At 35.8% G+C, this 27,307-nt stretch overlaps 1 protein-coding gene and 1 long non-coding RNA gene across 3 annotated transcripts; one reads left to right on the top strand and one right to left on the bottom strand.

The window, feature by feature from the left end:
* On the bottom strand, nt 1-6,148 carry LOC122671886 (serine/threonine-protein kinase AFC3). 2 transcript variants are annotated; one of them, XM_043869359.1, is made up of 12 exons: nt 5,887-6,148; nt 5,585-5,705; nt 3,844-3,870; nt 3,604-3,757; nt 3,461-3,509; nt 2,941-3,055; nt 2,656-2,747; nt 2,410-2,557; nt 1,070-1,134; nt 804-901; nt 449-554; nt 1-291 (listed from the first exon to the last, which is right to left on the bottom strand). In XM_043869359.1, exons 1-12 carry the CDS (start codon nt 5,974-5,976, stop codon nt 154-156), a joined length of 1,203 nt encoding a protein of 400 aa, XP_043725294.1. In that variant the 5' UTR covers nt 5,977-6,148; the 3' UTR covers nt 1-153. The 2 variants fall into 2 exon arrangements, with proteins under 2 accessions (XP_043725294.1, XP_043725295.1); XM_043869360.1 differs by lacking the exons at nt 2,941-3,055; nt 5,887-6,148 and having other exon boundaries at nt 3,604-3,870; nt 5,585-5,862.
* On the top strand, nt 4,306-27,147 carry LOC122671887. Its single transcript, XR_006334407.1, has 3 exons — nt 4,306-4,439; nt 24,933-24,938; nt 27,136-27,147. It is a non-coding gene; the product is annotated as an uncharacterized LOC122671887 (long non-coding RNA).
* Nucleotides 27,148-27,307: the final 160 nt, after the last annotated feature.

Below are 27,307 nucleotides of genomic sequence, written 5' to 3'. Positions count from 1 at the left end.
GCCACAAAACAAGATGATACACAACCCATTTACCAAACTAAAATAAGCATGTTACATGTTGTTAACCTTAGCTTAAGCTAGACGACCTTCGTCTTCATCCTCCAGAGTCTACTAAAATTGGCAAACTGATAAATTAACTTTAAGCTTCTCCATTTAAGTTGGATTCCTGAAGAACGGGTGGTTGAGCGCTTGTCGAGCAGTTATCCGTTCCAACGGGTCAAATTGCAACAGCCCATAGAGCAAGTCTGTTAAAGAAGCCCTTGAGGACTCTACACATTGAGAAACCAGATTCTGCCGAAGGAAGGAAAATGTGGTCAGAAAACATTACTACCCCCTGATATTAGTTTGTCCAAAATAACAAGCTTCCAGGAGAACCCACAATATATCTTAGCATACAGATTAAACAAACTATAATGGCTTAAAACTGATAAGCTGCAAAAACCCAAACCTTTAGCCGGTCAAGTTTCTTCACAGCACGGATACTTTCTCTTGAAACTGCCCCCTCGGGCCAATTTAATCGTGCTCCCCGCCTGAAATATTTCTCTGCACCACGACTGCAGAGAACAGCTCAAAATTGGAATGACATTCTCAATAAACAATCAACAAGAACTCAGGCACATGGTTGAGGCATCAATTGTATTACATGTATATGCATCATATATTTCGCACAATTCAGAACAAATATTATTAATATAACTGAATCACCAAACAGTATTCATGTAGCAATTCAATTTAATTGGGACCAGGCTGAGTAGAGTTCTGTTTATGTGGCACAAATAACACCTTAAAACAAAGAAACTTACCAGGCTCTTTGTATCATATGCCCTGGCAAAGGTCCCAATACCCGCTCCATCATTGCCAAATGCTCCAAGTTCTCGTGTGTCTGAAACAGTGCTTCTCCCTGAAACAAAATTTCAAGGGTTTAGAATTCTAAGTTTCTTCCAATTGCTACACAGGCTTAATAACTCTCTAAAAGTCTCTCCCCCCCCCCCCTTCCCCCTTCCCCCTTCCCCCTTCCCCCTCTCTTTCATCTACACAATGATCCCTCTAGAAGAATGAGATGACTAACCGAACAAAGCTCCACAAGTATGCAACCAACACTCCATAGATCACAAGGGTAACTCCATCCAAGACCTGCAACAAATACACATTTAACAAGATAGATAGATATCGTGCACTGGGAAGCATCTGCCACGTATGGAGGCATGCCTAAACAACCAAGAGAAACTTCTCAAGGAAATCATACAATAAGCCGAGCTCACTCACAATGTAAAACATATCTTCATGCCATGGACATGACAGCAACATTTAGATATACACATAAGGATCGAGTTCTCCCAAACTCAACGGTCAAGGGAGAATCCCTTGACCAATGGATGCGGATGGTGTTGAGAGGATATTGCGCAATGGGTGGGGGGGCATTATCCACTTCATCCTATAGGGGAGTCGGATATTAATGACCCTATTACGGTAAAGGAAAACTTCCCCCAATACATAATTTGTGTTTCAAAGGCATCAATTTTGTTACATGAGAGTTCAGCTTTCAGCCACAACTTCACACAAGCCCTTTCCACCACGACACGTGTTTTTCAGCCACTAGGACTGATGATCCCGGCAATATTCCCATTGGATTTATGCAAACTTAATTAGACAGGACAATTGTCAAATTTGGTGGCATATCTCAACCATATGCCCAACCTTGTATTGCCCTTTCTTCCTTGGTTTCACAGGACAGTTCCTGCTTCACAGCGGGTTCAAAGGGGTTCCAAAAGATCCAAGTTTCAGGTATTAGATTTCCATTTGCAATTCTCTCAAATCACCCTCTCTCCAATCAATTCTTGGAAGACAAGGGAATAAGGAGTTTGATGAATAGAAAGCTACCAAAACTATTGTCGATACCAAGTCCCGGGGGTTGGGAGCATTGTGGCAAAGAACAAGAAGTAAAAAAGGAAGTTGTCCAATAGTAACAAGTGGTCCTCCACAGATTGATATCCCATCCAACCTAGTAGTAAGTGATCCACCAAAAGCAAACAAAATATTCCTTGGTGAAGCAAGCGAAACTTGAACCATGCACATATGTACTTTTAGAAAAAAGTAAATCCAAAAGACATGTAGAAACTGGCGCTATTACAGCTGCACCACCGAATTTGTCAGAGAGACATATAAAAATGTAAATAAAAAAAAGAGTTATTTGCTTCATTCTATGCATAGGGATAATACAAAAACAGAGAAAGAGACAAATCCACATAAACAATCAAATTTTAAAACCAGCATAATATAATGTAAGTAAGGTTTTCTTCAGAGCAATTTTATTTTGTCTACTGCAACAGAAAAATAGTTTTTCTCGGGTAGAAAACATCTCGTATGAACGCAAATAAATAAACTAACGCATTTTCAGTAGCCCTTTACCTAAAATGATCTCTGGTGCTCGATAATGCCTTGTGGAGACAATGGAGCTATGATCCTGATTGTCAAAGGCAGTACTACCAAAATCAATCAGTTTTATGGCACTTGACTTCGGCAGACACCTGAAGTGCATATCCTCTGGGGAATTTCTCTGTACCATTCCAAGCATTTATTAAGGATGATTAACGAGTCTCAGATACCCAATACCTGGAAGGGAACAAATTTTCAAATAAGTGTGATGCAAAATACCTTGTACCCTGGAAGCTTTACATACTCAGAAGAGGCAAGAAGTATATTTTCTGGCTTCAAGTCAGTATGAATTAGGCGTAAATCATGCATATCTGTCAGAGATGGTAAAAGCATAATCCATTTGTTAAACCACAAAAAATAATCTATTATTATAAATTACCAACAAAAAAGTGTTAATCAAGCCCATGGACAATCCAAACAGCCAGAAAGGAGATTCGACCCATTGGCTACAGGATAAGATAGTAAAGGGAATCCAAAAGAGGAGGCAAAGTACAATCCACACACATGCTACGGATTCCAAAAGCTGACGTCCGAACTCCCGGACAAGATCCACAGGAAATGGGCTATATTTATTTCTCCGTAGAAAATCAAATAAACTTGGTCCAAGCTTCTCAAACACCTGGTAACACCATTGAAGTTCATTTAAAGAGGTTCAATATTCAGTTCTCCAGTAGTATAATAAATGAAGCCCATAGGAATGAATGAATTCAAACTACCACAAAGTTCCAACTTTTAGTTACAAATCATTCGTGTGTTATTTCATACATCAATCCCTCTAAATGCAAACATTGGGTTCCTGTGAAAATCCATATACAATGGAATAGAGTTGGGAATATCTGTAAATTTTTTAGTGGAACTCCAGCTATGAAAACATTTAAACACTTACTGGGACAGTTAAAGAATACCACCACCTAAGGACAAAAAGTAATCTCTAAGATGAGAAAGAGAATCACAATCCGTAGTAGAAATAAGAGAAACTTGCAGATGCAATAAGAAGGACAACTCCATTGACTCAAGTACTTACAATGCATATATGATTGCGGTAATCAAACCAGCTTCGGATCTGCACACATCTGCAGAGGAGAAAAGCATTAACACGACTAGAACTTGGTAAGTACCTATGGAGGTAGCAATTTTCTTTCAATAGCAAACCCAATGTATACATACCGTGAGCTACCTATATCATTCTTAGAAAGATGTTGAAGTATATCGATTTCAATTTTTGCTGCCTCACGGTATTTGCTAATGCTTCGAACTACTTTAATTGCAACATACTCTCGTGTTTGACGGTCCCAACATTCCAAAACACGGCCAAATGTGCCTACAGTACTATCAATTTGCTGACATGGACACAAGCATAATCATAAAGAAAAGATCTGGGAGACAGCAGGGCACTTGACAGCTAACCTTCACCCATCTTGCTTAGTATTTTATCTGCAATACAGCAAAGAAAACATCCCAAAAGGTTACAAAATGGTTTTAAAAAAAAAACAGAAACAAATATGAACTAGTTTGGTCGCTTATTATGAAATGACACCATCTAGTATGTGTAAATTAGTAAAATATTAAGTTTTGTATTGCACTGAAGTAGGTCCAGATGGTATTCCAATAGAGGTTTGGAAGAGTAAGAATTTGTGGACTATCATGGCTAATTAGATAATTTAATGAGATTTTGAGCACAAGGAAAATGTCGGATAAATGGAGAAGAAGCATTGTGATACTGATTTATAAAAATAAAGGTGAGATTCAAAGCTGTAATAATTATAAAGGAATAAAACTCATGAGTCATTCTTTAAAATTATGGGAGAAAGTAATTGAAGCTCGTCCGAAACAAGAAACTAATATTATGGATAACTAATTTGGTTTTATGCCAGGGAGATCTACCACAAAAACTATTTATTTTCTTAGGAGACTAATGGAAATATTTAGAGCATATGAGAAAGACATTCATATGGCCTTTATTGATTTAGAAAAAGCTTATGATAGAGTGCCTAGAGAGTTAAGTTGGCAAGTTTTAGAGAAGAAAAATGTTTCAAGTAAATACGTGGACAAAATTAAAGATATGTATAATGATGTAGTGACTAGCGTAAGAACTATGAGGGACAGGGTAGTTAATTCCCAATAGCAGTAGGATAATACCAAGGTTCAGCTCTAAGTCCATATTTGTTTGCATTAATCATAAATGAGTTGACTAGAAACATTTAAGATCAGATCCTTCGGAATATGTTTTTTGCAAATGATTTTGTTTTGGTGTATGAAACAACTCTTGGGATAAATGCAAAGTTGGATTTATGGAGATCAACCTTGCAATCAAAAGGTTTTAAGCTAAGTAGAACAAAAACAGAGTATTTGTTGTGTAACTTTAGAAAAAATAATAAGATGAAGAGTGGGAAAAATTGATGATAGGGAGTTATCACAAAATGATAACTTTAGATACCTAGGTTCAATCATGAATAAAGGAGAAATAGAGAATGATATTATACAAAGAATTAGAACATGGTGGATGAAATGAAAGAGTGATTTGATTCAGATTGAATGAATTAAAAGAGAAAGGGGCAGACATAAAATGACCCTAGGAGAAGTGGTGAGGAAAGATATGCCTAAGCTGTATAAAGTATGACCTCGAATAGAGCTGATTGCAGAAATAGGATCCATGTAGCCAACCCCATTTAGTTGGGATAAGGCCGAATTGAGTATTGCACTGAAGTAGTTCTGAATCTTGATATGCTGTGCAGCATGTTGGGCATGATTCAGGTTTGTAATCTATTACACCGACGAATCTGCAATACATTGCCACCGTATAAAGAGAATATCAATCAAGAACCATCAAGTAACTGACAAAATAGAGGATACGCTTAGACTATGTCAAAGACAATAATTCTCCTCTTATTACTATTATTAAACCCAAAATTCATCTTCATACCAAGCCCCTTCCCCCCCCCCCCCCCCGCCCCCAAACAAAAAAAAATAAAATGAGAACGAAAAGACAATTCACAGTCTACTATGTAAACTATTTTATTTGAAAAGAATAATTGGAGCTCCTGCAATATAAGAACTGAACGTTAACGTATGCAAATATACCATCCAAACGTGTTATTCAACTAGAAGAATAAAAGGAAATAACAATCGTAATGCGCAGATAACTTACATCTTGGAGTCAGATTCTCTCCAAGATTAAAGACATAATGGCCTTCTCGATCGTCATCTCTCCATGGCGGCGACGCCGTTCGAACGAGACTCTCATTAGCAGGAATCGGCAGTCGAGCAGCCTACACAGATGCAGCGAGCCATTCCCAACGGTGTCAGATTCCATCAGACATGAAAACCCTAACTTTGCTTCACAGTGGACATAAAAACCCTAGCCACCCCCCATCCACACCCATCCATGGGAATGTTATAGGTGGCCTTGGAAACCCAAACCCTAATCCAACCTCACAGAGATCCACCAACCTCGGCTTCAGCAGGGGCAACATCCCAGGCGAGGCGAGGACGTTTTCTAGTTCGCTGCTTCTCCATGTCTCCCAATTCCACAGTTACCATCGACGAATTTGACTCTTCCTCCGTCTCTCACCCTTTTCTTCTCCCTCTTCCCCTGCAGTGAATGTTTTCCTACAAAAGCTCAAGAAAATTCCAATTACCTTGCTCCGTCACACCTATGATCTGAGGAGCTGTACGTACGGTTGTCAAAGGAAAAATATTATCGGAAGGATCTTAAAACAAAACAAAACAACACAAATGAAATAGGCAAAATTGTGGCAGTACAGCTATAAACGCACCATTATACGCAACAGTTAAATCTCAGCCGTCCTTATCAAAAAAATAAAAAAATCTTAATCGTTATGATTTAACTGTGAATTTAACCGTTCAATAAGTAAAAGATTAACCAACTAATCCACTACCCTTTACCGGACAGTGAAGTATCATTTTGAAAAAAAAAAAGTACCTTTCACTGGAAAGAATCGACACATATTGAAAAAAACCAAAAAAAAGAACTAATTGGAATTGAGGAAAGAAGGTTGCGATCTCTAGACAAGGGTGTCGATCGGTTCGGTTCCATGACTTGAGGGTATGATCAAAAAATCGAGTCGATTCTGGGGCCACCAATTGAATCCAAACCTACTTGGTTCGGTTCAATTATAGTTATAATTTGGTTTTCAAATACAGTTTCAATTCGGGTCAAATTCGGTTTTGAGTTATAGTTCTAATCTGGTTGCACACTTGAAGAGTTGAAGTTGAAAATGAAAACCAAGAAATTGAGAAAGGGCAATAGAGAAAACCTAGACAATAGAATATGAAAAGTCATTCTGTTAGATGGTTACCAAAAATACAAAGAAATTTTATAAAGTGTTTTTATTTTGCCCCATGAAAAGTGGAATATGAAAAAGAAAACATAAGAAAGTGGAATATTTAAAGTCATACGGTTAGATATAGTTACCATAAATTTTAAAAGATATAGAGAAAATTACACTACCACCCCCTAAGATTTGTACTAAATACAGAATGATCCCCTGTGTTTCTAAATTATACAACCACACCCCCTGAGTGGACCCTTGAGTGGATGGCGTTAAGTATAAAATTTAAATGACAATTTTACCCTTCAATTAATCATATTCTAATTTTTTTAAATTTTTCTAACATAATGGGACCCACCACTGTTCCTTCCTCTTATTCTTTCCTCTTCTTCTTCCTCCTCAACCACCGCCCCACCACTGCTGCAACCTCCGTCTACCATCCTCTACCCTCTTCCAGTAACCCCGTAGAAAGCGAAATTCGTGGCCATTTCTCCCTGGAGAAAGCCACCCTCTTGCACTTTTAACCCCTTTATTTTTGCTCCAGTTCTGTTTTACAAGGAAAAAAAAGGAAGGAAACCCAAATAGTCTTGAATCAGAAGGGAGAGTATACGAAGAAGGAGAAACGTTGTGACTTGGGGACCCAAATTTCAGTTGGATTGAACGATGGGGGATACAAAAACTATTAAATCAAGTTAAAACCCCTATATAAATTTTCTATATAATGATCGATAGCCCTCCATAAGAAAGAAAAAAGCATGAAATCACACGGATGATGGAACTCTTATTTTCATGCTTCACCAAGATTCATCAAATATGGATTTTTAAAAGGGGGGTATGAGGAAGGAAAGATGATAACCAAAACCAAGTTGAAACTCTGGACCGATTGCAGAGGGGATAACAAGGAATGAAACCAAAGAAGACGAAAGTGGGAAAGAAGTTCTAGCTAACCAGGAGAATATTAAAAATAGGAAAAAAAAATCCTCAGATGAAGATCGGGAACAACTAATCGAAGAAGCGAGCAAAAAATCATACAAACTTGGAGCTGCTCTTGATCGTCAACAGACGAAACTTCTTCCACCACCTCATCAACTGCTTCACCTTCACTCTCCTTCATTTCCTCTCTGGATTCTCCATTCACGACCTGAACACTACCATTGGCATCTTGTCTACTTTCTTCCCTTTTATGATAAAAAAAAACCTTGACTTCCTCAATTTCTTCTTTTCTCCTCCCTCTCTCTATCATTTTCTTGGCCGCGACTTTCTTAAGCTCCAAAGCAACGTCTGCTATAGAGTATTTCTGCATCTGAAGGATTTGGATCCAATTCAATCACCTCCTATGGATCACAGCAAACACCGATTCATACTTAGCACCATGGCCATCGAGTCCATCAAGTTGAGTCAGCTGGTTACAGAGAGCGTCGATAATGGCGTTGGCCGCCGTGAATTCTCCCCTGAACCATGCGATAATGGCGTCTATTGCGAACATCTCCAACGGCATCTGTGCTGCCAGGATAGGCATCGTTGAAGCCATCAGAGCTTTATCAGCCGATGGTACTGGGCTGGTGGCCATCGGCATCTGAACTAATTTTTGTCTTCTCCTGTCCTATTGTACCGTGTCATATCGGAGAAAGTAGGACGAGAAGAGAATAGAAGTCGTTCAATAGTAGAGAGAAAAACAAAGGAGAAGCGGAAGAGGAGCAGAGAGAGAGGACTGAGGCAAGTCGTCGGTGATGGCTTCAGCAGATCCCCATAGCAAGAAAGGGGTGTGAAGTTTGGACTGTTCTATGGGCAAAATGGTAAGTTCACACCATATCAAGGGTATATTTGTCATTTTAAGGCCTCAATGGCCAACACCTCAGCAACTAACGGAATACTTTAACGGAGTGGGGCTGAGTGTAACAAATACCCTAAACTCAGGGGTCTAAGTGTATATTTTGAAAACACATGGGGTTGCAATGTATTTAAGGTAAACCTCAGGGGGTGGCAGTGTAATTTACCCAAAGATATATGGTTTTTGGTTAAGTGGTTTATTCGGTTCGGTTTCGGTTCAAACCGACGGATCTTGGTATGAAATCGAAACCAAAACCGAACCGAATTAGAATACCATATACCAGAACCGAAACCAAACCGAATTAATTCAGTTTGGCTCGGTTTCAGGTTCGGTTTTCGGTTTCAGTTTGGTTTTGACACCCTTACTCTGGTTCTAGTCGAGAAAGAGATGTTTTTCCAATTATCCTTCTTCCGTCTCTAATTGTATCAATCTCGGTATATGAAGGTTCTATTTCTATCCCTTTACTAGCGATCTTTCTTCCTCTCTCCAATGGTTTGTTCATATATTCGATGTTTACACATATAGCGTATGTTCTCTGTTTCTTGCTCTCACTTTCTCATTTTATGATTTATAAATCTCATGTTGAACAGTTCGACATGTTTAGGCGTCGATCGATTTATGAAATTTTTTCTTGATATAAGAGGGAGGAGTAGTCTGGCATAGGGATTAATCAGCATTTCTTAACCATTTTAGCCTTTCCATTTTGCCGAAACCCTAGATTTGCATTCCCCCAAACCCTGAACGCACATGTTTTGCCAGCAGGTGATTCCATGTTGCTGAAGCCCATAGGAACTCTTCCTACTAATTGATTCCATTTTGCTGAAGCCCATTGTACATATGGCTGAATTCTTTGCCTGATTCAAAACTTTAGCATGTCCTGAGTCAAGTCACAACATTTTGATTTGAAGCTATTTTTCTCTGAGCATATGATTGGCAAAAATGCAATAGAGTTTAAAAAATTCTTGCTAAAGTGCTTACCAATCGGCTCCAATTTGTGCTTTCGAACTTGATTTGTACCAATCAAACCTCCTCAAAGGCCGCAGCATTATTAAAAACATTTTGTTGTCTCATGAACTAGTCAGGGAGTTCAGTAGAGCCAGGGGTCCTCAGAGAATGTGTTTAAAGGTGGATCTAAGGAAAGAAGAATGAAAATAAAGAGAGTGATGGTGGAGATGGACCAGTATAGAATCCATCCATTTCAGAGACATGGAATGTATCAAGTATTTATGATGCATCTACTGGAATAAAATTGTTACTATGAACAAGAAAATTCTGAAGTGGGATCTCTTTGATATCGATAGTTTTAGGTCTGGGATCCATTTCACTATTACCATATGTAGTAGATTTTCTACTTGGGAGTCAAATGAGCAAGAAGATATCAAAACTCTGAAAGTTTTGAAGGAAACTAGAAGAATAACAATGCCCAATCAGAACTCAAGGATATGATTGAATTAGGAGAAAATGAACTAACCAAGAAAGCTAGGGAGTGCATAGGAATAAGAATATACATAATGTGAGAATTGGGCTATGGAACAAAAGAAATTTGTCCCAATAAATTAAGAGAGAGGGATTAAAACAAGTGACATATATACTGCAGGAAAATCTTTTTCACCTCAAGAATTTTGGTGTTTAGTTAACACAAATAACATATAACTTACAGGAAAATCTGAACTCTTTAGGAAATCGAAAGGACCAATAAATCAGATTGTTTGTTATTCAATATACAATCAACATATCCATACTAATGGCTTATGACAAAGGAAGATATCTTTCACCTGCAAGACACAAAGGTTGGATCCAAGAAGTCTCTTTGGTTGCTCATGTAGCATCTTCCTCCCTTACACAGTTCCTATCATCCATGAGCCAAGCCCCCAAACAACCCATAACTGCAAACTCTATCAGTTTCTGCCTCATCAGTTCCCATGGCTAATTCCACCCATTAAGGCCTCATCCAAAGCGGGGGATGGTGAAAACTTATTGAAGAATTTAGAAATATAAACACCAATCAATTGGCAGAAAAAGAAACATTCTTCAAATTCCTCATAGGAACAACAAAGGATTCTCTTACACATTAGAATTATTTGGCAGGAAAAAAACCATTTTTCTTCTCTCACGGGAACAACAAAGGATAAGATTGTAAAAAGACCCAATTGCATCTTACACATACCTAGAGGTGTCAAACGGTCGGTTCGGTGGTCCAGGTTGAATCGATTTCGGTTTCGAATGGTGAGACCAAAACCAAACCGTTAAGAAGGGCTTGATTTTTATACATTTTTTTCCGTCGTCGTTTTCGATTTATTTTGGTTTTCATTTATTTTGGTTTTTCAATATCGGGTAAATACCGGTTTAGATCGGTTTATTTTCGGGTTTGAACCACAATAAAATCTTAAATTTATAATTTGTAGTGAGGAAAGATTCGATAAAAACAATTTAATTCACCTTCCCACGTCAAAACAAGTATACAACTAAAAATAAGAAAAATGACTTGATATGCTCATATTATAATTCAAACAAAGAAGAATAAATTATATAGGAAAAAATGGAAGATAATTAATATTCAAATCAATGGATAAATAGAGTTTGTAGAGAAATCATTGTTACAAATCATATAATTATTTATCATTAATTGTAAAGGGAAGATAATCAAAATTGAAATCTGACTGAGAAGATAATTAATAGGGGAAATATCACCCCCCTCCCCTCTAAGTATCCTTAAAATCAATCCAATATCTAAATTTTGACAAATGATAATGCCCTTCCCTGCTTTTCAAAGATTCTATCGATTGTATCCTAACAGTTAAAAAACACTATTAATTGATGATGTAGCATATCCAATTTTTCTAAAACCTTAGAATACCCTTAATCTAATTTAAGGGATTCCATTTTTACCCTTTCCAATCCCCAAACCCCTTTTTCATCGTTTTCCCCCAAAATCAGAACTTCTTTTTCACACCTGCAACATAAAAAATGAAGAAGACAAACGAAGAAGATAATGAGGATGAACAATACTTTTTGTTCCCCTCCTTCTTGCCTCTAACTGTTCTCCTCGTTTCTTCTTCTTCCTCTGCTTCCTATCCGCGTTTCTCCTTCTTCGTCTTCTTCTGCCAGCACCACCATCACCACCGATCGTCTTCTTCTTCGGCTTCTTCCGCCAGCACCACCATCACCGCCGATCCTCTTCTTCGTCCGCCAACACCACCCTCATAGCACCAGCGCCAGCACCACAACACTGCCGCCGATCTTCTTCTTCTCTTCTGCGAAACCCCTATGCAACTTTCATCATCTAAATGTAAGCTATCAATGGCCCTACCTCTCTTATCTTTTCTTCTTGTGATTTTACTAAATGCAAGAACTGAATTGACTGTGTTATTCATTTAGATACCTGGGTTTTTTTGTTTTCTTCTGTCATCTGTTCTTTTAAGTTGTCATGGTCATTGCTTTTCTTGAAATCAATTCAGGGTTTAAGATTCTAAATCTGCTTTGTAATTGATTGTATTACTTGATCTGGGATCATCAGTTGTATTTTTTGTATTTGTCCTCAAAGCTTTTGCTGATTTATCTGAGTGTTGCCATAGTTGCGTGGAGCTGTATCTTGTACTCTGGTAGTTTGTACTTTGTTGTGTCGGGCTTGTTGGAATTTTTTGGTATTGTGATTTTACGAACCTTTGTTGTAAAGATGGAAGAAGAGCAAAGTGCAAGTGCTATCGGTCTAGGCTTAAACTCAGGCACTTCTATGAAGGCAGACCTCAATCTTGGTGCTGATATTTGTACAGAGGGTGGAGGTGTTAACTGGGACCCTGTATTGGTGGGGAAGATCTTTAGTTCATGGATAAAGGAGGGTGGAGGTGATCAATGGACCCTGGCTAGTGAAGCAGTTTCTAATTGTATTTCAACCATGGATAAAGGAAACTCCCCCTGTTGTGCTTTGATTGGATGGACCTTTGGGTCCATGTGCTTGACCTCCCCTTGTATCTCCACACAAGGGTGATTGCTAAGAGAATCACTGGGTCAATAGGGTGTTTCGTGTTGTGTGGCTCCCTGTCTCACTATTCATTGGAAATAATGGCAAACAGAGGAAGCCCCGTCAATGTTTAATCTTAAACATTTGAATTTAAATGATTGGAGAGTAGGGGTACCACCACTATAAGAAAGGTTTGGTCACTAACTAGCTGGGGGAATGGGCGGGAGAGGGGGGTTGGTGGGTGGTTGGGCATCACTGGAGGAATAAAATGCAGCTTCTTACATGTTTAAAACAGAACAAATATAATTGGTTGAGTGCTGTCTTAATCTTTGATCAAGTGTTGCCATGACTACTGGTTCCTACTTTTTCCTTTGCTTTGTTATAGTGTTGCTATGTTATTTCTGTTTTTAAGGAATGGGACATCCAAATACTCTTTAGTGTGTTGTATTTGACTATTTCCAACATTACCTTATATCTATGTGGAATAAGTATATAGAAGATAAAAAAATGCTACTTAATTTCAGGTTTATATTGATCTAATGTGCATCTGTCTTCAAGTAAGGTGAAAGAAACTTCAAGTGGATGTTATTGAGTTATCTAAATCTGTTTAAATATAAAACATGGATGTAAGCTGTAAAGCACAAGTAAGACAGGATTTGCTTGGACTTGATTTCATTTGGTTAATTTGGATTTGATTGCATTATACCCTCCCCTTATGTTTATCTTTAGGGTAATTTGAATATTTCAAGTAATGGAGATTAGGGCAGCAATATGTTATCAGTACTACATAGATTCCTCTAAGGTGACTATTGTTGACCCAGACCGGTATGGCTACCGGGACATTCTATGCTAATATACAACATGGTTATCAGGCATGTCCCGGTAGGCCATACTGTGACATTCAAAGTCAAATGTATACTACCAAACAACCAGGAATGAGGAATCAAGTGTATATGAGATGTTTAATTGAACAAGAAAGTGAATGTCATTAATTAGTTTGTATATGATGTTGAAGTTGATGACCACCCGAGCTATACTTATACAGTCAATGACTTCCCTGGTGCACTAGTGATAAGGGAAGGTGGACATGATATCCAACAGAGTCAGCTAGGGGATAGTAGTGAAATCCAACAGAGTCATCTTGGGGATGGTAGAGTAAAGATGCAAAGTAGAAGGGGTGGTGGTACTTTTAGTAGGACTGATCCAGAGGATAGGGAAACAATTGATCTTTCAGGTATTGATATTGATTTTGAGGAGGAATCTGATTCTGATTGGAAATGTGCAACTGCTGATGATAACATTTTGGAGGAGAGTGATAGTGATGATACTAATACTGATTTTGAGGAGGAAAACATGGAAGATGACAAGTCTGAAGAGGAAGATATGGAAGAGGACAAGTCTCAAGAGGAAGATATGGCTACTGCTAATGCTTGGAGTAATTGTGATTCTGAGGATTATTATGGACCTTTCACTGATCATGCTCATAATGTTGGAGTTGATAAATTAAAATTAAAAGTTGGGATGCTATTTGATGATGTGGGACATTTCAGGAATGTACTTCAAGAGTATGTTATTCAAGAAGGTTTTGATAGACTATTTGTTAAGAATGAGAAGAGAAGGGTTACTGTTGTGTGCAAAGGAGATGGATGTACATGGAGAGTATATGCTTCAACTTGTGTAGATGGAATCACATATGAAATTAAGTCATTATGTGATGAACATACTTGTGTTAGAGGGGGATCAAACAAGGCTATCACATCTTCTTGGGTAACCAAGAAGATTGATGTTCATTAAAAGCATACTCTAATATGAAGACCCAGGTAATAGAAGCCTATTTCATGGAAAATTATGGAGTTAAAATACCTTACCTTACACTACACAGAGGCAAAAACAAAACCCTTGCAAAGCATGAAGGTAGTCATGCAAAATTATATGCCAAGCTACCTAATTATATTGAAACACTTAAAGAGAAAAGTCCATTAAGTGTGATGAAGATCCATTATGTGCCAAAACAGTCATTGACACATCCTGCAGTTTTTAAGAGGCTGTTCATCTCCATCCAATCTTGCATTAGTGGTTTTTTGAATGGTTGCAGACCCTATATAAGGGTTGATGGTTGCCACCTCAGGGGTGTGTATGGAGGGGTCTTATTGCTTGCAATATCTGTTGATGGGAACGGAGGGTTGTTCCCATTGTTTATGGTGTTGTTGAAAGTGAAGGTAGAGAGAGTTGGCAATAGTTCTTGAGTTGTTTACATAGCGTAGTTTACAAATGGACATATGAGTTCCAGATCACTTTTATGTCTGATAAACAAAAGGTATTTTTCTTTTCTCCCTGTTAATTTCTTTTTGGATGTTGTGAAATAAATCTATAAAACAGTCCACATAAGTAAACATTTTCCTTAATTATGTTGTGCAGGGGCTGCATCAGGCGATCAATGAGGTATTTGATGGGTGTCTTCATAGATCTTGTAGTAAACATTTGTACCAAAACTTCAACAAGAAGTATACAGGTGTGATACTAAGGAGGCTGTTTTTGGACAGCAACTAAGGCAACTACTGCAAGTTCTTTTGAGAAGACAATGAATGCAATTAAAACCATTGACAGAGAAGCCTATGATTGGTTAAGTAAAAATTCACCTGACTCATGGTCTAGGCATGCCTTCGATTTCATATGCAAAAGTGACCATATCACAAATAATTTGTGTGAATCATTTAACCAATGGATTAACCCTTTTAGAAGCAAGCCCATTCTGGTTTTAATTGATGAGATAAGGAAGCAAATGATGGTTTGTATGCAGAATAGGTATACTCTGGGTTGCAAATTAAAGGGAAAATTACACCAAAAGTGGAGAAAAGGCTGGAATGGCTAAAAAATGAAGCAAAGAGTTGTATGATCCTTCCTTCTGGATTAGATGAGTTTGAAGCAATAGATAGTCAAGGAAGGTATGGAGTTGATTTGAAGAAATACACTTGCCATTATAAGGTTTGGGAGAGTACAGGCATACCTTGTAGACATGCAGTAAGTTGTATTAAGTACAAGAGGTACACCATGGAAGACTACTGTGATGAGTATTACAGTGTCAAAAAATACTTGCCAACCTACAAGGATATAATTCACCCATTACATGGTCTAGATGAGATCAAAGAGTCTCATCCTATTGTTGGAACTGTTCTGCCTCCACCCTTTAAGAGGTTATCAGGAAGACCACATACCAATAGGAGGAGGGATCCTAATGAAGGACCACCTACAACCCTTAGAAGAAGAAGAAATGACTCTGTCAAATGTAACAGATGCCAAGAAGTAGGTCATAACGTAAGGAAATGCCAAAGAGTTCCAATAAAAGGGAAGGGGACTACTTCTAAAATTTTTAAAGTATATCAAGTTTTAATTTTGCCTAACAGGAGTAGAGCTCCACTAATGTTCTCTTATTGTATGGTTGTGTAGAGAAAGAACCCAGGTGGGAGCCAATCTGATGCCAACACATCTCAAAGAGCTCCAGTGAAAGGGAAGGAGATTACTTCTAAAAAATCTTAAGGTAAATCAAATTTTAATTCTATCTCATAAAGTAACAGGACTAGAGCTTCACTAATGTGCTTTTATTATATGGTTGTGTAGAGAAAGGACACAGGTGGGAGCCATTTGATGCCAACACATCTCAAAGAGCTCCAGTGAAAGGCAAGGAGACTACTTCTACAAACCTTAAGATAAATGAAGTTTTAATTCTATCTCATAAAGTAACAGGACTAGAGCTTCACTAATGTGCATTTATTATATGGTGGTGTAGAGAAAGGACACAGGTGGGAGCACATCTCAAAGAATGACCATCAGATCAAAGACATCTTCTAGCACTACTAAAACTAAAGAGAGTATACAGTCCAGGACTTTAGCACAACAAAAATCCAAGGAAGAAAAAAGAAAAATAAGAGAAAGTAATAGAGCAAAGCAACAAGAAAGGACAAACCAAGGGACAAGGCGGTGAAGACAAGAGTGGAATAGAATGAGAGAAGCCAATGAAGATATGATTTGATGTGTTGTTTAAAGTTTTTGAGTTGATGTGGATGTAGTTTGAACAGTTTCCTTTTTGGGTTGATGTGTATATGTTTTAAACTATGGTTAAGTTGATGTGGATGTAGTTTGAACAAAATACTTGGGTTGATGTTTATATGTTTTAAACTAGAGGTAAGTTGATGTGGATATAATTAAGCTATGGCTGCGTTTTAGGACCATCAGATCTGTTTTTTCAGTAGGTTTTGGAAACTGAAAAAAATACTTGAATTGATGTGTATATGTTTTAAACTAGGGGTAAGTTGATGTGGATATAATTAAGCTATGGCTGTGTTTTGGGACCTTCATATCTGTTTTTTCAATAGGTTTTGAAAACTGAAGAAAATACTTGGGTTGATCTGTATATGTTTTAAACTGAGGGTAAGTTGATGTGGATATAATTAAGCTATGGCTGTGTTTTGGGACCATCAGATCTGTTTTTTTGTCAGGTTTTGGAAACTGAAGAAATTTCTGTGATTCTATCTTTTTTTTTCTTTTTCTGGATATTATTTGAGCTGCCTTCGCAAGCAAATAGTACAACTCGACTCTTAAATTTTTTGTCTCCTGTATTTCTTTTTTAACTCATGAAGCCTTGCTGTATTTTTGTTTAATTTCTTTCAGTTTCCCCTTTCTTTGATGATGATTCCTGTTCTGTGTCAGATCACACATGAGATGGTGTCATACAGCCCAGATGATGCACCATATTAAGGCAAATGGGCGGCAGTAAGTCTACTGTATTTTTGTCCAACCCTAATATTTAGGGGATATTTATCATAAATGGAAAACGTATAAAAATGACACAAGGCGACAAATAAAAATGGATTAAGAACCTGTTAGAAATAAGCTAAGTGTTAATGCAAGGCAACAATAACATACAAACATAATAGGTCTTAACTGTTCTCTGAAATACAAGCCTCTAGATAAACTACTGAATGGTTCCTTACATCAAGCATTCACACTTTTTTGCCAACTCTTGTCTGCTACAAACACACTAAATGGTTCCTTACATACAAACATTCACACTTTTTTGCCAATAAACACTACTAAAAATACAGTAAAAAAGAAAACCAAAACATAGCTACAAACAAGCTTCATTGAACCAGATATTTCATCCAATTTAGTTTTACAACCGTGCACCTTCTGCTGTAACCCTTGGTTAACCTCTCGCATGCCTCGTATCTCCTCTCCCAATACTCTCACCTGCTCTTCCATTTTTTGTACATCATGGGTTATTGGTGCATTAATGGAATCACACCAAATGAAATAGTTGCAAGTTTTATAATCTGGGTATGAGTAAAATAGTCTATTTGGATTATCATCCGTCTCTAAGAGCCTAATCACCATTTTTCAATTACATTTACACCTCAATGATCGGTACTTGAGTACAATAGATTTTCTAGAATTAACACTTCCTGTAGGCATTTTTCTATCAAATATACACAACATAAGAGTGTTAAGGAAGTATACATTTATCCAACAATATACCATAACTTTATATAAAAAGCATTCAGATTGAATTGAAGTTACTAACTCACAATACAGGAGGACTACCTTCAGATTCTAACATGTATTTTAGTAGGTGCATATGGAAGTCTTTGAGAGCCCAATATTGCCCAGATTCCCTTTCACCTTTTAAGTTTTAACCAGTGTCTTTGAGAGCCCAATATTGCCCGTTCTTATTCTTACTTACCCACTGTTTCTCCACTCAGGTGGTCATATTTTGTGTCTTGCCCAGATTCTCTTTCACCCCACCCTTCTTGATGACTTTATTAGCCCTTGATATAAGAATAGAGTAACTCTGTGGTTAGACTAACCTTCTTGATGGCTTTATTACCAATGTAATTGTTTTTTAATTGAATTTACTTCAAATTGATGCAAATTATTCAGGAGAAAAAGCTAGCATTTCCACGATGGAGCAGTAATAATAGTTGTATAAGGTGAAGTTTGAGATTACGAACTCTTTGAATAGGTGTTCTAATTTTTTATGTCATATAAATATGCACAACATATGTAGGGTTTACATAAACCTGCGGTGCCTTTAAATTCTCCACCTATTTGTTTGTATTGCATTAGTTCATCAGTCTGAAAACTTAGTGCTATATTGATCTTGCTGCTTAAAAATTGGGACTTGGAGGTGGATTGCAGTGGGGTCAAAGTTGTTAAAATCAGAATGAATGAGAGATGAGAGTGACAGAAGAGGGTGTCTAGCTGATTTTGATCCGAAACAGCCTATTCAAATATAGAAAAGTATATTATGACAGATTGGAATAATCAGTTTTGCTCTAAACAACTTACAAAAGGCGGAGGATAAACCCTAACCTAAAGAAAACGAATTAATGAGAGATGAGAGTGAGAGAAGAAAGAGATTAGAGTGAATGGAGGAGGAAGCTTGCAAGTCGTCAATGGCGAACGAAGTTTGCAGGTCTTCTTTCTCCTCTTTCTGTCTATCGATTTTCCTGTTGCAAGGGCTGCCTTTTAACTCTAATTAAAAAAAGGGTAATATCATCTTTTCATATACAAGGGAGAAAGACTTTTGCTTTAACTCTAAGTAAAAAGGGTACTTTCATCTTTTCTTATATTTTTTTTAATAGAGTTAGTCATTGAGGGTACGATCGATAGAATCTTTGAAAAGTAGGAGAGGGCATTATCATTTCTCAAAATTTGGGTATTGGGTTGATATTAAGGATACTTAGAGGATAGGGGGATGATATTTCCCCTAATTAATATTGAAATCACAAAAAGAACCTTCCTATCAAATCATTTATTTGATAACCAACTAATTTTGTATAGTACACAAGGAGATCAATGGAAGAAGCATGGTTACAAATCAATTTCATTTTTTTCATAACCTCATACTCATTGATTTGTAACAATTTCCCTTACAACCATAAATTTGCTCACTAATATTGAAATCAATGGATAATCAATTCACTTATTCATAACCTTATACTCAATGATTTTTTTTTATTGGTTTCATTCGGTTCGATTTTCAGTTGGTTATTGACCAGTCTGGTGCGATCCGATTTTCAGTCGGTCCTATCATACCCCAGTCCAAAACCAATCCAATAAGAATCGATTCGGTTCGATTTGGGCTTTTTGGCCGGTTTCGTTCAGTCCTAACAATTAGGTCTAGGTTTTGACACTCTTACACATAACCCCATTATTTGATCTAATAGATTTGAATTGGCTTATACTCTTTATAAGTTCACACAGCTCATGCAGTGACATAAACTCCACCTTCTAATATCCCGAATGAATGTCTATGTTCCCTCTTTTGATTGGCTTTTGTGAAATCTTTTCCTTCCAATTGTTTTAATTATGTAGTTTTAACTTAGTCTTGTATGTCTACAACAACTTGTGATTTTGATTAACATAAAATATTGAATCTCCTTGACTTTTATTGAAATTATTCTACCTTTTTGTTTTAAATAATTCACCACATAGCTTTTACTAGAATATGCTTACCATTGCTAGTTGTTTGATATGCAGTATGAGGTATAAGAAATACATTTCTAGGTCCCATAAAAGTGGTAAAGAATATTACCAATGTCCACGAAGATGTTCATTCTTCTTGTGGATAGATCAATATAGATTATGTGAATATTGAAATGGACAATGTAAAGTTAGAACTTCAAAAATCGATAAAAGCACAAGTAGGGTTCTGGTGTTGCCCTAAATCAACTACTGTATGACTACTATATCAACTTGTACATTTTTGTGTCCTTTATAACAAATAAAGTTAGATTTAAGTTCTTTTTTTTTTTCTAACATTTTTTTATTTGAACTACAGACTGCTGATAATGGGTGTGGAATGTTCGCTTGAATAGAAGATGAAACCTCCACGTCTGAAGCTTTTTCTATCCAACATAAATGTAGTTCAGTTGATTGAGCGGAGACGTCCACGTCTGAAGCTCCTTCGATTTCACACGAGTTTATGAAAAAAATATTTTAAAGCAACGATTAAAGGCTAAAAAAATCAAACAAGAATGTTAAAAGAAGTCTTTGATGCCTTCAATGGGGTTGACTTAAATAAAAAGAATTGAATAAAACCACCTCCTTGATGGAAGTATTACATATTTATGTGCTTTGCAAGACAACCGTTGTAAATGTATTACATATTTATGATTGTCTAGATAAATAAGTACTCATATGCGATTTATGTTCTAATGGTACCACAGTTGGGTATGTACAAGCGGAGATAAGAGGCAAAATGGATGAGGGGAACGAAATGAGAAAAGCATGCCCGGGTAGTGGAGAAGATTGGAAGATGTTGCTACTATATTTGTCGAGAAGATGAAAGTGGTGGCCTGGATCTGAGAAGTGATGTTGTTATTTAGTTGTTAAGTCATGTATTAACATTTTAATGGGTTGGGAACAAAAAATATTGTATTATTATTAATTTAAGGTGTCTAGAACAGTGGCTTCTACAGTATTTTATGGTTTTGAATTTGAACAATTTCTTCCATTGGTGAGTTCATGGGTTGAACATCTGCATTTTGTGAATGCAAACCAAATAATGTTTGAATTGTATATTGGATATGAAGTTTAGGTTGGATGGTTGATAATGGGATATATTGATATGGAATGTTGTGTAATTTAATTTAAGTTAAATGATGTTGGATTTCATATATTTCTTTTTGGATCATTTTAAAATTTGTTGTTTTATGTACAGATCTGTCTGAACTATTGTTTTGTTTATATCGAAATGTTATTCATTTAGAAGTAGAATGATGTTGATTTTTATGTCTATCTTTTAAGATTACTGTTGTCTTATATACAGGTCTGCAATATTATGTTGTTTGTACCAAAATGTTGCCCGTTTAAAAGTATAATAATGTTGGATTCTGATCTGAATTTTGAGAGTTTTGTTGTCTTATAAACATGTCTGTAATATTGATCAGTCAAGACTGAGTAATAGTCATATAAATGAAAATTTGACCTATTTAATATGAATGACTATTACCAATTCAAATAAATTATATAACTGCATTCCTTGGTATAATGAGTTTAGAACAACCCAGATGAATCCCAAAGGTCACGAAAAGTTAATATCTACAGATTTAGAATATTGGAATGTAATTATCGAACTGTTGTCTATTTTTGAAATAAAGTTCAGACTCATTTAATATAAATGACTATCACCGATTCAAAGAAATTAGAAAAATGCATTCCTTTTGGATGAACTTATAACACCCCAGATAAATCCCAAAGGACACGAAAAATGAATATGCAGATGTCGATGCGTTTAATATGTTCATGAGTACCTAATTGTTGTGAATCATAGCATTGAGGATAAAAGAATGCAAATCAAGATTTATCTTCCAATAATAATGTGATTGACTCGTGTATAGTCGACAATAACATCCTCACATCAATAATAATTATATTATTTAAATAATTATTTTTTACAGGTAAATAATGTATAGATTTTTATATCAATGTTATGGAAATATATTTTTATATGACTAATGTTAATTCCAATTTTGGTTTGGAGAGCCTGAATTTGGCCAAATAAGATTTAATTGAATACAAATTTGGTCAAGAGACCCTGAATTTAACCAATTCAAACAATGATGAACTTAGAACATGAATATATCATTATAACTCAATCCAAAAGAAGAATGCTCCAATTCAAGTAATTGAAACCATCACATAAATGATTTGATATATGTTAAATACATAAAGATAATTTAGTTATTTTATTTAAATTGAACCTATTATTAAGGTTTGGCACGATTGAGGATAATAGAACGCAGACATCTGGATGCTTCTCTCTATAAAATAATAGACTCGTGCACAAAAGACCATATCACCCTTACATTGATGAGTAATACTGGTATTGATTAAATAAATTTTTTGTACATGAAAATTATGTATAGACCTTTGTCCTCAAGTCAGGAAATTTTTTGTACATGACAATTGTACTTATTAAAACGTGTTTCCACATAATTGATGGACAATCAATGGAAATACACTTTGATTTTTGCTCTCATTATTCCTGGGTCCTGATCAATAAAGATTGGTTATGAGTTGATATTTTGTATAGATTGAAACCATGTTCTAAATAGCCATATAAATGGCTCGTTTGTCTCATTGGCTACTAAATTAGTCGAATAATAAACAACTCGCATTTTATAATCGTCTAAGATAAATTATCCGAATATTAAACAAATTGTATTTTATATTGTATTAGTAAATTATTTGAATATTATAATATCATTCTTACTCAAGGTTTTAAGTATTTTAACATACCCGTCGATACTAAGCGATAACTATACTTATTTTTATGGGATTGATACGATACGACATTAATAAGATACTTAAAAAGTATCAAGTGTATATTGTCAATACGTGACATAATATGGTTAATACTCTCCGATACGATATGATACGTCGCTTAAAATCACAATTCTGATACGATACCTGATATCGATACTTTAAACCTTGCTTATTATGGCAATTCGAACATGAATAAGTCGATTGCTCGTAAAGATATCTATCGACAATGAATGAAACTATATAAGGTACATCTAGATGCCAATCAAATTGAGAATTAAATTAGGCTAATTATTAGTGAATTTTCACATTATAATGAATTGTATTAATGAAATTGCAAGTAGTTCAAATGTATTCAGATTTAAATTAGAGTTTATTATTATTTCTAATTTAAAAAATTTATTTATTTTAAATCCACATTTAGTACTGTTTATCCTATTTAAATTATCAACTTCTTTATGGTTTAAAAAAAAAAAATCATATGCTTATTATGGCCCACTAACTGTGAGTAAATAAAAAATCTTACAATTAGAAATATCCATCTTCTTTGATCAAGAAATCAAAAAAGAACCACATATTCTTACTATGGTCCACTAAGTATATGTTTTATTAGACACTTACATTAATCATATGGTGATAAATCAAAAAGTATAATTGGTTTATTTTATTTTTTTAAAGTAGATTAGTTTCTTCCCTTTATTTTTTAAGACTATACAACATAAATAACCCCATTTGACCCATATTTAATAATCATATATTATTCAAATAGCTAAAGTCGATAACACATTAATCTTTTTTATTTTTTTGGTTAAAATAATATACTAACCCACAACACAGCTATGGTTTAGTTAATTATAATCATTAGCACCAACATACAAATTTAGGGTTACTTTATCGAAACCCTAAAAGCAAAGGTCAGAAGTCATAAGGGAAAGAAAGCTAGCTGCAAAAGACCATGCCTATGAGTACTCATAGGAGGCGACGCTTAAGATAATAAGAAGATTTCATAATGGATTTTGTAGATGGATATTAGGATGTTCAAAGCGGATCAGGTTATTGATCTATACAAAACTTACGTCAATCGGATGTTCATTTAGTGCTACGGTAATGGTCGTTTGAAAAAGATGGTGACACAGGATATGTAATCCCATCAATGTGAAGCAGAGAGACAGAGAGAGTAGGAGATAAAGAGAGACGATGAGGGAGAGGGCGATTGCGAAGGCGAGGGAGTGTAGATTCTTTTTCGATATAACTGACAGCTACCAGTGTTGGAAAACCCTAAAATCACGATTGATAAATATGACATATTTGATTAATCAGGGTTTGATTCTTGATGGAATAAAAGGGATTGGATAGAGATTGAAGAAGACACCTTCTTTGTCTAAAATAGTTACATGTTTGTGACGAAAGCAGGAACGAAAAAATCTCTCTTCTTCTTTCCCACCATCTTCTTTCTCTTGTTATATATACTTGCATTTGCTACATTCCCAATTGTTTATTCACTTTAACAGAGAAAGAAGGCAATTTCCCTCTTAGAAAAATAAAATCTGATGTGTTTCATCGCATATTTGATTTCTATTTCATGATTTCTCTCTATTGTATAAATTACCTAAGTATTTTAGGGCCCATTGACTGTTATTGATCAATGGTTTATTCTATTAATGTCATTTTCTTGTTAGTTACTAAAGATGGAGCAGTCTGATATCACTAATTTCCAATAGGAGGAGAACATAAAACCCTAGTTTTGTTTTTATGGCATCTTTCATTTCTATTTCATTTAATTGTTCTCAATGTGAATTTGCATATAATTTCAAGACATGTATATATGTTATTGATCACTTTATTCTTCTAAAGATGTAATTTGTTTGTTAATGTGTGCAGTTGAAGCAGATCGATGGTAAATGGGGATTCTTTTTTTAACATCTGCATTTTTCCTACTCTTACCAGTTTCTGTATTGTTTATTCATTTAAAACCTCATTATGTTGCTTCACGAATTTTTTTTGTTTTCCTGTTATACTAACAGCTATCGAAAGAGTTCCTGTCTTTTATTTAAAAAACATCCAGTGGTCTTCAGTGGATAATAGCAAGAACAAGGTGTCATATCGTAATAAGATAACAAAGGCGACCTCCAACTAGGGTTAATAGGAGGAGAGCTCCCAACCTTGTTCTTATTATAGCTTTTCGGAGATGGCGTCTTCAGAAGCAGAGGGAGATGCAACTTGATGGATTGGCAGGTCCATTAGCTCCACCAACCGGGGATTCCTATGATAATCCGATTATGGTAGAAGACATAGAAGACAAAACACCAGTTTGCATTGTATTGTCTTCAGATGATGAAGAAGAAGATGATGAACAAGAAACAACATGAAGAAATAGCTTCTATTTTTTGTCTTTTTGAATGAATCAATGTGGAGTATATGTTTAGGGTTTTCACTTTGATTGTTGCACAGCTTTATCTTGGAATTTTTTGGTCAACTTAAAGCATAATGATCTGAACTCATGATAGTATATGTTTAGGGTTCCCACTTTGGTTATTGTAAATAGTTACTGGCTTTAGTGGTACAAGCTAAGTGAGCATTTTGAATCTGCATGTATAGCACATGAGTTAAAATCATTATGAATGGGGATGGGGGCATTATCATCAGTGGTTTTTTCAGCAAGTATCTTGGGAGTGTCACAAAGTAGATTTCTTTTGTATGGTTGAATCTAATTTCCCAATGTTTATGCATAGTATTCCTTGGGGATGTCATGTAATGAAGGTTGTATAAATGTTAATGGATTGTTATGGTATTCACATTTTACTAGTGCATGGGTCTCTACTGTTATTTTTTATTTTTTATTTTTTGGGTAAATTACACATCACCCCTGGTTTTCAAACGAAACTCAGGTCATCCCCTGATTTTTGAAAAAACTCAAAGCACCCCCTGGTTTAGATCCCAATATGACAAATAGTCCCTATCGTTAGTTTTATGCTGTTAAGTGATGATGTCAGCTAGTTAAATAAATTTAAATCCCTAAACTATCCTTGACATCCAAACATAGATTTTAAAGGGTAGTATTGTAAATTTAATTCTAATGTTTTAATATAAGGGTAAAATAGTCCTTTCAGTCCAATAACTAACAACAGACTAACATTGTTACTGTAGAAGGGGTGATTTGAGTTTTTTCAAAAACCAAGGGGTGACGTGTAATTTATCCTTTTTTTTTAATTTTTTATGGGGCCTCTACTGTTGGTCTTGGATGTGAATGAGACTCTACTGAAGGTCTCCGATTCGAGTCCGGGCGACGCCATGGATAGAATTATATTTTTACGAAAAAAAAAAAACGAATGGGACTTTGCTGTTGGTTCTGGATGTGAATGGGTCTCTATTGATTACTTAAATACCTTGAATCCTCGATGTAAATGGGCCTTAAAGTAATTATGAATGGGTCTTAAAACCATTATGAATGGACCTTAAAACTCCATTGCTAGGCCGATTATCGAATCTGATATTGAATGAAGAAATCCAAAAGACATGTGTATATATTTGATTCTTGGGCAAGTCTGGAGTTCAATGAGAGTCATAATTGAGGCAGGTAGAACACCCATTCAAAATTTCATATATTTGATTCTTGGGCAAGTCTGGAGTTCAATGAGAGTCATAATTGAGGCAGGTAGAACACCCATTCAAAATTTCTCTATTGAAATGACAATAGACATAAGAATGATCATGGGTAAGAGATAATGCGTTGGGTACCATGACTTACCAGCCCATATTATAACCTTTACCCAAAAATTTAAATATATTAACTTATGAAGGCAATACCATTGAGCTTGAATGGGTGTTTTTACCCACCTCAATTATGACTTACAAGCTCTCAAGTCACCTGAATATTACAAAGTACTATGATAATATATTTAGTGGGTAATTTACCAAAAAAAAAAAATATTTAGTGGGTACCATAACTTATTCAAATCGACCATTATCCAGCAAATAAAACACCCATTCAAATTTCTGTATGAAATGGCAAGAGACATAATTGAGATGGGTAAGAGATAATGCGTTGGGTACCATGAATTACCAGCCCATAATTGTAACCTTTACCCACAAATTTAGAATTCATGGCATATGGAGGCAATACCATTGAGCCACACCACTTGAATATTACAAAGAGTTCTTTCAAATTTCGCAATTGAAATGAAGGCTGTATAAAAAATATGTATTGTCAAGCCTTTATTCAAAAGTTCAAATTTTCTAAAACCAATTTACTTGTATCTTTAACACTTTGTTTTTTGGTATGGATAGAGGAGTGACAAAGGCATATCCTCAAAAACATCTTCCTATGGAGAGAAAGGGACATGGGAATGATTGGCCTGTTCACGTGACTAACCATATAAGATCAGTCCAAGACTCCAAGCCACCTTTCACAAATGGTTTAGATTGCCATGCTAGGGTGCTTTCCGTGATTCTTTCATTCAGATG

This window comes from Telopea speciosissima, chromosome 8, assembly GCF_018873765.1.
Source record: "Telopea speciosissima isolate NSW1024214 ecotype Mountain lineage chromosome 8, Tspe_v1, whole genome shotgun sequence".
NCBI classification, from domain to species: Eukaryota; Viridiplantae; Streptophyta; class Magnoliopsida; order Proteales; family Proteaceae; genus Telopea; species Telopea speciosissima.
Note: the sequence above shows the minus strand (reverse complement) of the source record. Positions and strands in the feature narration are given on the sequence as shown.

Coding starts and splice junctions, on each gene's coding strand:
- LOC122671886 (XM_043869359.1), bottom strand. CDS start 5,976: ATGGTAACTGTGGAATTGGGAGACATGGAGAAGCAGCGAACTAGAAAA. Junction 3,758..3,843: donor ACTAAGCAAGATGGGTGAAG/GTTAGCTGTCAA, acceptor ATAGTACTGTAG/GCACATTTGGCCGTGTTTTG. Junction 292..448: donor AGAAACTTGACCGGCTAAAG/GTTTGGGTTTTT, acceptor TTCCTTCGGCAG/AATCTGGTTTCTCAATGTGT.